This window comes from Melanostigma gelatinosum (assembly GCF_949748355.1).
Source record: "Melanostigma gelatinosum genome assembly, chromosome: 7".
Classification (NCBI taxonomy): Eukaryota; Metazoa; Chordata; class Actinopteri; order Perciformes; family Zoarcidae; genus Melanostigma; species Melanostigma gelatinosum.
This window is the reverse complement of record NC_136640.1, coordinates 2,931,004-2,944,135: the sequence shown is the minus strand read 5'-3', so window position 1 is coordinate 2,944,135 and position 13,132 is coordinate 2,931,004. Positions and strand designations below refer to the sequence as shown.

At 43.0% G+C, this 13,132-nt stretch overlaps 1 protein-coding gene across 2 annotated transcripts in view; it reads right to left on the bottom strand.

Moving 5' to 3' along the window:
* The window catches only part of LOC306780138 (large neutral amino acids transporter small subunit 4-like), a 28,892-nt gene that overhangs the window by 14,350 nt on the left and 1,410 nt on the right, over positions 1–13,132 (bottom strand). For both annotated transcript variants that reach the window (XM_079272362.1, XM_079272363.1), the window contains exons 2-5: positions 11,791–12,017; positions 6,467–6,683; positions 6,315–6,370; positions 6,146–6,222 (exon numbers count right to left, since the gene is read on the bottom strand). In XM_079272362.1, the coding sequence (XP_079128488.1) occupies positions 6,146–6,222; positions 6,315–6,370; positions 6,467–6,683; positions 11,791–11,950 (510 nt within the window). In that variant the 5' untranslated portion in view covers positions 11,951–12,017. The remainder of the gene's footprint in view (positions 1–6,145; positions 6,223–6,314; positions 6,371–6,466; positions 6,684–11,790; positions 12,018–13,132) is intronic.

Genomic DNA, 13,132 nt, shown 5'->3' with positions numbered 1-13,132 from the left:
GCACGAGACCAAGACACTATCAAGTCCAACAAAGCACGAGACCAAGACAATATCAAGTCCAACAAAGCACGAGACCAAGACAATATCAAGTCCAACAAAGCACGAGACCAAGACAATATCAAGTCCAACAACGCACGAGACCAAGACAATATCAAGTCCAACAAGGCACGAGACCAAGACAATTCCAAGTCCAACAAAGCACGAGACCAAGACAATATCAAGTCCAACAAAGCACGAGACCAAGACAATATCAAGTCCAACAAAGCACGAGACCAAGACAATATCAAGTCCAACAACGCACGAGACCAAGACAATATCAAGTCCAACAACGCACGAGACCAAGACAATATCAAGTCCAACAAAGCACGAGACCAAGACAATATCAAGTCCAACAAAGCACGAGACCAAGACAATATCAAGTCCAACAACGCACGAGACCAAGACAATATTAAGTCCAACAACGCACGAGACCAAGACAATATCAAGTCCAACAAAGCACGAGACCAAGACAATATCAAGTCCAACAAAGCACGAGACCAAGACAATATCAAGTCCAACAACGCACGAGACCAAGACAATATCAAGTCCAACAAAGCACGAGACCAAGACAATATCAAGTCCAACAAAGCACGAGACCAAGACAATATTAAGTCCAACAACGCACGAGACCAAGACAATATTAAGTCCAACAACGCATGAGACCAAGACAATATCAAGTCCAACAAAGCACGAGACCAAGACAATATCAAGTCCAACAACGCACGAGACCAAGACAATATCAAGTCCAACAACGCACGAGACCAAGACAATATCAAGTCCAACAACGCACGAGACCAAGACAATATCAAGTCCAAGAACGCACGAGACCAAGACACTATCAAGTCCAACAACGCACGAGACCAAGACACTATCAAGTCCAACAACGCACGAGACCAAGACAATATTAAGTCCAACAACGCATGAGACCAAGACAATATCAAGTCCAACAACGCACGAGACCAAGACAATATCAAGTCCAACAACGCACGAGACCAAGACAATATCAAGTCCAACAACGCACGAGACCAAGACAATATCAAGTCCAACAACGCACGAGACCAAGACAATATCAAGTCCAAGAACGCACGAGACCAAGACACTATCAAGTCCAACAACGCACGAGACCAAGACACTATCAAGTCCAACAACGCACGAGACCAAGACAATATCAAGTCCAACAACGCACGAGACCAAGACACTATCAAGTCCAACAACGCACGAGACCAAGACAATATTAAGTCCAACAACGCACGAGACCAAGACAATATCAAGTCCAACAACGTTGGACAACAATTTTAGCGTGTTAGCACGCTACTATTTGCTAATTAGCACTAACACAAAGTACAGACAACAGAGCCAACTAGCGTTTTTTTAATCATCAAAGGAATGTATCGCATGTGCGTGTCAGCCGTGGAGGTACAGTATGTGACCATGTAGTTCCTAATCACAGGTGTTTGTTTTGGAAACACCTCCCCTTTCTCTACCTCATCAGGCTTTACTTATCTCTTAAATACTTCTACTATCCTACTAATCTCAGCGACACAATAGATATTAGAGTCAGTACGTTTGTCTCCAGGGGAGCGATTGAGAGCAGACCTGTCTTTAAAACAGTAACACCCACCATATGTTGTGTTATTGCCTCTTCCCTGAACAGCTCTTTTGTTGGCTGTAGTCTCAGTGTATCCGTGCAGAGAGAGGCAGGGCACACACACAGATGGGCTCAGTGTTTGGACAGCCACTCAAGGTCTGTTTTAGCTTCAGAGCAGTCACCTGGAGGAAAGAGACGGTTGGAGGCAGGTACAGGTGGACATGCATGGATCCAATAAGTGGATCCATGCATGTCAGGGTTTTGTTTGAACAGTATCCAGGTAACTCAGTATTTAATACAAGCCACCACAGTTTGTTTGGGATAATGGATTTAACCTGCAGGCAAAACTTAAACGGAACAAAACAGGAAAAATGTAGATGAATTAAACAAGTCTTTCCTTTTTTTGGCTAATCTTGAGACATTTACACCCAAACAGCTCTTGAGCAACTGCCAGAAATGTCCTGCAGCAGTGTAAGTGCTTTTAAATGTCCGTGGCTTTGCCAATACATAAAACCACTGAACTCAGCAGCTAATTGTGAGCATTTAACACAACCTCAAACTTGTCGACACCTGTTAATGCTGTGAAACGTGCTTTTAGCTCAGTTCACCTGGACAGGTGTCGTTGAAACTTGCTCCGCTGTGATTGCTTTTGTGAGAGTGATGATTGTTATCGGTGCAAACAAAGGAGACGACGGCCGTGCACCATGTGACCCACTTTATATATATATATATATATATATATATATATATATATATAGAGTTGTTGTTGATATTTCAGCAGCGCTTCAGGCAACACTGATATCTTCTCTATAATCTATGTGTGTCTTGTATCCCTTAACTGGGCACATGTTTTGAATGTAATAATATGTAAATATAATATGAAAATGTATCTGGGATCATTTAAGAACCCTAAACATCTCCTGTTGAATCTAACTTAAGTCAAAGTTTCCCCTGAGACTGCAAACCTTCTGTCCATCCTGCACTTGTGTAAGTCAGTCTGGATACGAGTGTGTGCTGAGTGTTGAAAATGGAAATGGAAAAGGCAGAGTGTGAGGTGACAAAGAGGCCTCTGGAGTGACAAAACATGCTGAGCCCAACAGGCAGACGAGGGCTATCGGGGAGAAAGAGGAAACTGGACAGAGGTCTTTTGAGAGGAAAGAACAGAGAAATGAAAGCGAGAGGGGGTTTTTTCGCTGCAGCAAGTGGAAACTTTAGCCGCCCTGCCGCCTGGACCATTGAGAACCAGCTCAGACCGGTCCTGTCCTGGATAGCACTCCTTTCCATCATAAAGAGCTGCCAAGTGGGCCGTAAGATTAGCAAACACCAGCTGACGAGCACCAGGCTGCAAACCGCCATCGACCTGACGTCTTCTTCTGCGTCCCTCCTTTTTAAGGCGGATTCATTTAGGACCCCTCAGTGTCTGTCTCGATCCAGACTCCACATGGAACAGATATTCAGACCACTACACAAAGCCACATCCATATGGGCCCATACATCAGCCACAGCTGCACTGTCTATCGCTCGGATCTTGAATTTCTTGACCTTTGGCATTCTTTTTTCCCTCTCCTTCGTTTCAACATAAAGCATACTGTACTTCCCCCATCAAACCATGCAATCTGATCTCACTGCCTATTTGCTCCCATCCCTTCACCGAGCAGAATGAAATGCATAAATAAAATGCGTACATTTTCCTCCCAACAAAGAGACCACTCAGTCATCAGGGGAGAAAATGTGCAGGACATTTAGATTTTCTCAAAGGGATCGGACAGAGAGGAAATACACATCGCAGATATAGAAATTAGATTATAGCCGAGCTTCAGACTGGAAGACCAAACCCAGGAAGCAGGAGGAGGGTCCTCGACCGAGACGAAGAACAAGAGGAGGGGCTTCCTGTCGGCCTATGGGTGTGTTTGCATATATATATATATATATATATATATATACGTATGTATGTGTGCAGAGGCGGTCTGGTCCGGACCGTTTCGTAAGAAAGTAACATGAAGCTGTTTACAGCCACAGAACGGGAGGAATGAATAGCAGAGGAGGGAATCAAACACCTCCTCCTCTTCCTCTCCTCCACTCCCTGTTTTCCGTGCTGAGTGTGCTTCCACGGGAGGAAACGAGGAAGTGTGGCAAACCTCGATAAAGGAGGAGAGATTAGAGAGAAAGTGGAGGGAGAGGAGGATGAAAGAAATCCTGGATGGTCACCCTGACTCCAGGAGTTTTTTAAATGACCCGTGATGCTGCTTCTTTTCACCCCCCCCCCCCCCCCCCCCCCCCGGAGCAATAACAAGTTACAGGTTTCTTAAAATAGCTGCTTTACTCGTAAACAACCCGTGACCCAGAGATTCAGGAAAAGGCCGGGAGAGGAAGAGCCAGAGTACTGATCTCTGTTTCTCTCACGCAAACACACACAGAGAGCCAGCTGTTCTCACGCAGTATTTGAGGATATTTTTTAAAAAGCCTAACTCAGTAGTTTTGTTGCTTAAACTAAACTAAGTTGTTTCCTGTGAAGACAGAAGTTTATTTTGTATTTATTTTCCAATAAGCTCTTGTGTTATTATCACTTCTTATACACTTTGTATTTATACTTTTGTATTTAACTTTGTTGTTTTACTTTTTTCTATTTCACTTCAATTTTTTAAACTTTATTTATTTACTCAAAGAGAATAAGAGTCACTCTTATTCTTCTGGTGTTGTATTTTATATTTTACACTTAATAATTGTTATTCTATTGTTCATATATGTTTGTATTTTTATTCTATTGTTTTTTTCTATTCACGCCGAGTCAGCGGTGCAAACTAAACATTAGCTGAGGCCTGCATGGAGCTGTGACTCAGCCTACTGTATGTTCAAGGCTCTCCACAGCTAAAACAGCAACACACACACACACACACACACACACACACACAGAACGCCTGCATGCACAGAAGACAGTTTTGACATATGTGTGTGCAAGTCCAGCCTTGCAGAGCGGGAGAGCAGCTGAAACTGGAGCAGACAAAAACAAAACTGAAGACTCGAGAGGTTGGGTGGAGGGACGGGATGCAACTTCTGTGTGTGTGTGTGTGTGTGTGTGTGTGTGTGTGTGTCAGGGTCCCAGTGGGCAGCCTGATGAGGAAACAGCGCATTATGTGTGGAGAGACACACACACACACTTCCTGTTTGTCCCCTCTGTGACGGCGTCTGCTCTCGGTGTGTTTCGTAATAAAGCAACACGCTGACGAGGCTGCAAAACGTTGCAGAGAAATATCCACCATGTGTTCACGAACACATAATATAAAAACACATATATTCAACGATCCACCCCCTGATGTTTACGATTTGTTGACATTGAATCGTAGATTATTGACACCTCTATTGTGCTGTTGGGACAAACTGGACCCAACACACACACTGTAGCTCCATGTGTCAGTGTGGATGAAATAGTAATGAGGAGAAGTCTTTTTTTGGCTCGCAACCACAGCAGCAGAGAATAATACATTATTAATTCTCTCTCTCTCTCTGGATCATCCCGACCACCGGCGTTTCTTATCCATCAATGTCAGCTGTCTCCCGTCTATACATCCCCTTCATCCCTTCATCCCAGGAGTCTACTGCTCAGCCATCAGTCTCCTCCTTACGTCCATCTTTCCTAAATGTCTCCTCTCCATCTTTCCACCGACCTTCTCTAGTCCTCTCCTTCATCAGCATCTGACGCCGTCGCTCCACAGCGCTCTAATCCGCTCTAATCCGCTCTTCATCATTTCATTTCCTATTCTTGTTCGCTGACATTTTATTAGAAACTGGCCTTCTGTTACTCAGTCTTATTTCTTTTGACTTGTCTGAATAAACCAACAGAGAACCTCATTAAAGAGTTTTAGTGTCGGGTCATTGAAGAAAGCGGCACAAAGAACCGCATCCTTGCAAAATAAGTGCATTAAAAAAAGCTTGGCGACTGACACTAACTAGTTGCAGGACTTGTTAGAGAGCTACTGTGGCTGTCCAGCTAGCTGTAACATGCTAAAAATAGCTCGTATGCACGCTCACTTCCGGCACTGTTCACGCCAACGGACAGCTATGACCAATATTCAGCCATTGTGCCATTCGTAACCAATCGAAAAAAAGAGGAAGGGCTTCAAACGTTTCAAGCTACATTCCCCAATTACGATCCAATTACGAGCCCCATAGTAATAAAATGGGAAGTTAGCTAACCAGGCAAAAACAATAACTAAAGGGAACGTATATTCAGATCCATTTTGTTAACACATTATAATGTTTTTATATGTTTTGTGGAGCAGTTTGTACTCCGGCAGAGCGATGTTGTATAAAACAAGACGATAGCGTCCTCAATTTTGGCCTCTCCGGCTCAAATGTCAGCGCTCTCAAGATGGTTTTCCATTGATCGACAGCACAAAGATTTACTTAAAGATTTATAAAAACTAAATTCTAGAGGGAATATGTTTGACAGTTGTTTGTTAGATGTTTAATCTGAAAAAAATTCAAGTATTGTAATCTTAGTGAAGCTTTAATACTCACTGTGAGAGACGTGAAGGTCATGCACATGCCTCCGAACCCGTTTATCGCCAAAGCAAAGAAGATCAGGATGGACAGATCTGCAGGAGAAAGAGCAGATTAGAGACAAGGTTACACTGCTGACACCAAGTCTGATTGATTAAAGTGCGAGGCATGATGACATGATACGTACTGTTGGGATCATTGGCACCGTAGGCGATGAGGAGGCAGGAGAAGGCGAAGCAGGCACTGGGAACCACAAAGCAATGCCAATAAATATAACCAAACAGACAATAAACCGTCCAATTTTATATCATCTTAAAGTGGAAAAACAGATTTTCTCACCTGCCCAGAAGTCGTAGCTTCCGTGGACCGTATTTGTCCATGACGATGCCCATTGGCAGGGTGATGGCAGACAGCAGGAAGGAGCCCACGGTGAAGGCCAGGTTCAGCATCTCGTCCTGGTCCTTGCAGATGGGCCATCCGTTCATGTCGAGGTACTCCTCAGAATCGGGCGACGCGGAGGTGGACGTGTTGGAGAGGTTGAGGCTGGAGCTGTTTTCTGGATGGTGAAGTAAAATAAGAGAGTGGAGAGGAAAAAGACTTTATTATCTTACAGCTTCGGCAATTATGTAAATGACAATGAACCATGATTTATGCTATTATTTGCATACAACCTGTCCAGTCTGTGACATGTTGTATTCAGTGGTTTATTTATTTACATACAGTACAATGGTACGATTCTGCACTTTACGGCAGAGGTTCCATTTCATGTAACCTAATAGTTCTGCTCCACTATACATGGGAAAAGTTTGTTTTACTACTATGTATTAGGCAGTTATAGTTTATTTGTCTTTCTGTCTGTGTTCAGTTTAGACTGAAATATCTGAACATTTGGATACACTGTGTGACATGTTGCACAGAAAGTCATGGTCCCACCAGGAGGAATCCGACCAACTTTGATGATCCTGTGACTTTTCGTGACATTTTGGGGTTGGAGTGCCGCGATACTTCGTACAAACATTCATGTTCCACAGAGGATACATCCTCATAACTTTGGTGATCCCTCAACTTTCCATGTAGCACCAGGTCAACACTGAAATTTGTCAAATACTTTGGTCTAATTCTGAAAGTGGAAACGGAATTTCTGACTCAGCAAGTCTCCACCAACCCCTGCCTCAAAATCCAAGATGGCTGCTCAGCGACTCAACAGTTAATACGATGTAGTAATATGCTGTTTATTAGCACTACTGTCTTACTTATGTCTCATTAAATCAGTCATACACACAGTAACTGTTCACGTCCTCTCTGTGAACATGTTGCTATGGAGTTTGTATATTATACACCGCTGTAAAGTCTTGTTATCAACTGGTATTGATAATATTAGCTAACCTGGCTGGAGCAAACCCCATTAAGTTGAGCGACTTGTTAGATAAAAGTTGAACGCAGTCATTCCCTGCTGCTGATTACGATTTCCGAGGCAAATGAAATGCAGCATATGACCACAAACATGTTAAACTAATGACATTCCAAATGACTTTGTGTGCTAATTAGCAACTGTTAGCATGCTAACACACAACACTAAGATGCTAAACATGATAAACAGTAGCATGTTGTCATTGTGAGCATGTTAGCAAGCTGACGTTAGCATTTAGCTTAAAGGGCCGCAGAAGCTAGCATGGCTGTAGCCTCTTATTGTTGTTTACATCAAAATATACAACCTTTATATACAATATGAAGCATTGTTAGAGATTAAAAGCAAATACATTGATTCCACTTCAGACTGCAACATCAGAATGCTGCTCATACATTCATGCATCATCAATAATAATCCAATAATATGATAAAATCAATAAGAACATTCTGTAAATACATTAGTGTGCTTTTTCTTTGGACTGTTGCATGTAATGAAGTGCTTTTAAATTGTTATATTGTCTTTCTAGAGGTCAAGTCAACCAACCGAAGGGAAAACAACACAATACACAGGGTAAACAGGCGCCCAGATATGGTCGCAACTGAACCCCTGCACGGCGGAGGGGAGGGGAACTCTCTGTAACAGCTTCACACGGACAGGCCTCCCTGCTGAATCACTGGTAAACACAATCCACTGAGTTCATGCAGAGGCTATTTCCGTCTATCTGCTCTATTAGACTGTTGCCTACGGTGAAACTCTGCTGGTATCAACAGAGAAACCCTCCCTCACCTTGACTTGTTTTTGGTCAAAGCACCGGGAGAACAATAGACTCAACATGATACGACTGATACAACATGTTTGATATCAGGAGGAGGGAGGGAGGCGTAAACACGCACTTATCATTTCAGAACTTCGGGGCAAGTTGTCCCGCAACAGCTAATCTCTGCTGAATCTAATAAACAGCACAGCTGAGGACCTGATCCCCTGTGAAATGTAGTGCCGCTGTTGGGCCAGCTTAAGTTAAAGCAAGATAGAGGAGGTGTTGATGCAGGTCTCTGGGCTGAGGGCAGAATTTAGGAAGTTATTAAATCATGTTCAGTGCATCCTTGTGCAGAGAATTGGCCGCCCGAGCCCTGTGAGGATGTAAGTTGGTGAAAGGTAAAGTGGCTTAATGACCTTCTGATGTAAGTGGGTTTTTTTATGTTTCAAAACAAGCAGCTGCAGAAAGGACTGGTTCGATTTAAACGCGAGGATGCAGAGATATGATGATCTGTGGGCTTTTATTAAAGGTCATTCAGCTCCACTGTGATGCGTAGTATTCAAGTACACACAGCGGTCTATGGGAAAACAACGGGATTGTCCCGTAAGGGAAGAGCCCCGACCACACACACACACACACTCTTGATCTGAAGTCTTGCAAAGTTCCTCCTGAGGAGTCACACCATGTGTTCACCTGTTATCCATCACAAGGCTTTTCTCATTCATGTAAACCCCAAAAAATACATTTTTTTCCGAGTGTATGTTTCCCACAATTCCTTTTTTTCTGCCGCGCCCTTCTCTCCTTTAAGCTTCCTCTGATGCTGAACATACAACTGATGTCAAACACACTCGCCCCCTACAGAGTCAGTTAGTTTAATGATTACCAGAATGCACCAACGGCTACAAAGTCGTGCCTTTATTCACCTGCAGATGCACAACTCAACCCGACAGTCAGCACATTAAAAAAAAGAGGGTATCAGTCGTTATGTAAAGGTGAAGGGGTCGAGTGATGGTTAGAAGGTAACAGCAATACTAAACAGCCCAGTGAATCCACACAGAGTATTTAAGAAGATTAGGACATTCTGTTCACATGAACAAAGACAAGTTGTTCTAATGTTATCTCGTCGAAAACAACCGAGAAAACAACCGAGAATCCCAGTGAAAGAACGGCGCTGACAGACGCAGTCATGACCCGTGAAGCGAGGCTAGAGACGAGGCTCCATGACGTAGGAATGTACACCTTTCTCTTTTCCGCTATGTGACACACACACACACACACACACACACACACACACACACACACACAACCAACCATCCAACCGTGGGAGAGTAGAGTTTCACCAACACATCATGTTCTTCAAAACCAAAAGCCACAGCGGGGGAACAGAAACTCCTAGTACATGCAAAAAAACAATCTTACTTAAACCACCAATTTTACATGTCAAAGTCTACTTTTAAAGAGCACTACTGCGAAAAAAAAAAAAAAGAACTTTTACATTTAAATCGCTTTAGATTTGGCGTCAGCGCTGGTGCGGTCTCTACTTTCAAGATGTCATGTTAAAAATAGGATATTTTCACGACTTCATGCATGAAAAAGGCTCCACAACAATAGCAGCGCCGTAGGTCTCAACCTTTTTGCAGAGTTTTCCACAATGTCAAAAATGTCGCAACATTACTTCAACCAAACGCATTGAACACAATGTCCAGTAAAAACACACACAAAAACACCTTCTTGACCTGATTCCAGACACAAAAAACCTGCTGATTCAGCACTATTTAGCAGGTCAGCGTGGAAAGAGCTGAGTCAACGGCAAGAGACACCTGAACCCTAACCCAATCAGATAAACAGGCTATAATAAAACAGATGGATTGTCAGCTTCCATCCACGGTGGATTAAACGGCGCTGCATCCGCTGATGGACGGAGAAATGAGAGTTCATGTTTTTACCTGCAGTGACAACGATAGCGCTCTCAGGTGGGCGTCATGTGAATGGATAAACGTGCGATAATATCACCGAAAGGCTTTCATCACTGCTCTCTTTGTTGAAAACGGAGAGACACAATGAGACGATCAGAGAAACTAAAAAACAGGAGAATAAAGGCATGAAAGGTCTCATTCACACATGCATTCTGAGCATCTTGTTGTTGCGTTAAAACCTGACCCACATTGCTTTTATATGAAAATGAGTGGTTACCAAAAAATCCCGGCTATAGTCCTCAACCCGGTTTGATCTTCAGAGCGGAAGCAATTTTGTGTCATAAAGACGGTAACTAATGATGGCTGGCTGAGTGCAGCAGCTCCCTGCACCACCTTTGATCAAGGAGAGTAAAATAATAATAAAATACGGGATCACCGGCTGCTTTTGAAGCTTGTTCGGAGCCTTTTGTTTTTGCTGCTGGCATATTGACTTTTTGACTCCCATCTGTTGGATCAATAACAATCTGTTTGTGTTACTTTTAAGGCAAGGCAAGGCAAGTTTATTTGTATAGCACATTTCAACAACAAGGTAATTCAAAGTGCTTCACATAAAACCATTAAAAGCATCAAAACATAAGGCAAAAGAAAAGGAGATTTAAAAACAATTAAAGAAACAGTGTAAGAAATAAGGTGAAAGCGGTTTAAGGTGAAACCGGAGCAGAAAAAGGGGCTTTTTGATTATTTGTGTGTCCTTAAATCTCCATAATTCCAACACACCCACTCACAGAGTGTCATAATCAGCCTGTTGAAAGCGTTTGAATACTCTGAGATACTCATGTAAAGTCATCTCATTAACATCTAAATTCATCTCATTAACATCTAAATTCAAACTGCAGAAAGACCAGAAGGAGGCCGTCTGTGGCTGAGTGGAGCTACATGTAGCTTCTTTGCATCACAAATGTGTTCATGTATACTAGCAGTAGTAGTAAAAGTAGTATCAGTGGAGCAAGTGACGAATAAGATTGACTATTGTTATTACATACAATAAGTTCCTCTAAGCGATACCATAGAAAGACAGATATCTTAGCACTGTTGCTATTGTTTGCGCTGTTAGCTGCTAGCCGCCGGCTCAGTAGTTAACTTGTTTTTCGTGTCCTGGAAAAGTTTTGATTTCGCATTTCAAACGTAATGGGATATTTTTCCACAATTGCTATTGGCTCTGTGATGGTATACTTAGGTTTAGCTTTAGCTTTGAGCTAACCGCCGTGAGCGGCACACTTTGCTGGACGCAGCAAAAAGCCAACGTGGCGTCGCGCCAGCCATTGGAAGTAATGGGTTTTCCACAGCTAGCATCTAATCACAATCAACGCTCAAGTGACATCGCTTGAGGCGACGTCGGTTGGGGCTGACGACCGAAAGACTAAAATGTGGAGGTTTGGAGTCAGAGAGAAGTGAGACCTCTGTAGCTACGCTAGCTGCTACTAGCGGCCCAATCTCTCAACAATCTGTCGGCAGTCAGCGTTGCATTGTGGGTAATGTCCGTGGCATGTTTTTGACATCAGCATAAAGCTTTACTCACTCGGCCCTTCGCACAGGTAGGAGTAGAAGCCCTCCGACTTCAGCATGATGAGCAGGGACCCCCAGCCCAGCAGCACGGCGGAGAAGAGCAGGTTCTCGATGACTGCCGTCACCGCCATCCACCAGCGGCGGGAGAAGGCCGTGGCCAGGGTGGGAGCCATGTTGGCTGGGTAGAGAGAAGGCACGTCACTGGGCCTCCTGACTGGAGGAGAGGGAGGCTGCTGGAGCCTGGAAGACAAGAACAGGGGTGTTTAATATTGAAAATTATGTCAGATGACTTTATATAGCTCACTGGGAACTGTTTTATTTATATTTATTTATATTATCACATACTACAAACAAATGGCATCAAGCCCCAAACCAAATTCCTTGTATGTGTAACTTACTTCGAAATAAACCCATTTCTGAAAATGTACACATTGAGAGCAACTCAAAATTCCTTCTTTGTTTCATAACAAACATTGTAAACTGTCATATTTTCTATTTCTAAATGATGTCTTTCAATTGCACTGTTTATTGATTACCTATGTTTCATAACACACACTTGGCTTAATAAAGCAGATTCTTGTTCCAACTAGGAGCTACTTGATCTTATAATAAAGTCTTTTGGATGAATCATAAACATTTCTTTGTTCGTGTCTGATGATGATGATGATGGTGGCCTAGATGAAGATTCGCACAAACAGGAAACAGCTAAGGCCTTTGATGTGAATGTAAAACCTCTCCTATGACTTTTCCTTTTAAACTCCCGCCCCCAAGCGTATCTGATTGGCTTTAGGGTTTAGCAACTCTACTCCTATTGGCTGCTAGTGACATAGCTCGTGCAGCAGCTACACGTGAAGTTGATGTTGCATTCACACCCTGTGGGGGAAAAGTGTTATCGGGGGCTTTAATGGCAGAAAATGTGTCTCTGTTGGGCTTTAAAAAAACAACATAGAGGATTTTTGATGCTGGACATTTCATATTCATAAACTCCAGCTATTTAAATTTCGATGTGAGCAAATTACAAATAAAAAAAAATACTTTTTAATTTTATGTTTTAAAAATACATCAACAGGTTATGATTGTACGTGCTTTATTTCCTCTGTATTTAAACATAAACGTAAATGTTTCACTGTTAATGTTAGTGTCTGTCGAGTGTGACAACAGCAGTTTTGGTGAAAACAAAGTGTACATTTACAGGAAAACCCCACTACACTGAACGCAGCGCGAAGCTCCAGCCGGTTCGAACCAGCGCGGCGCGAGATTGTCGGTGTTACTTAACCGCCAGCGCTCGCGCTATACTGTCTCTCGCGCTCCTGTGATGATGCTCCGATACATCTGTTTGTAGAACAACTGGTCCC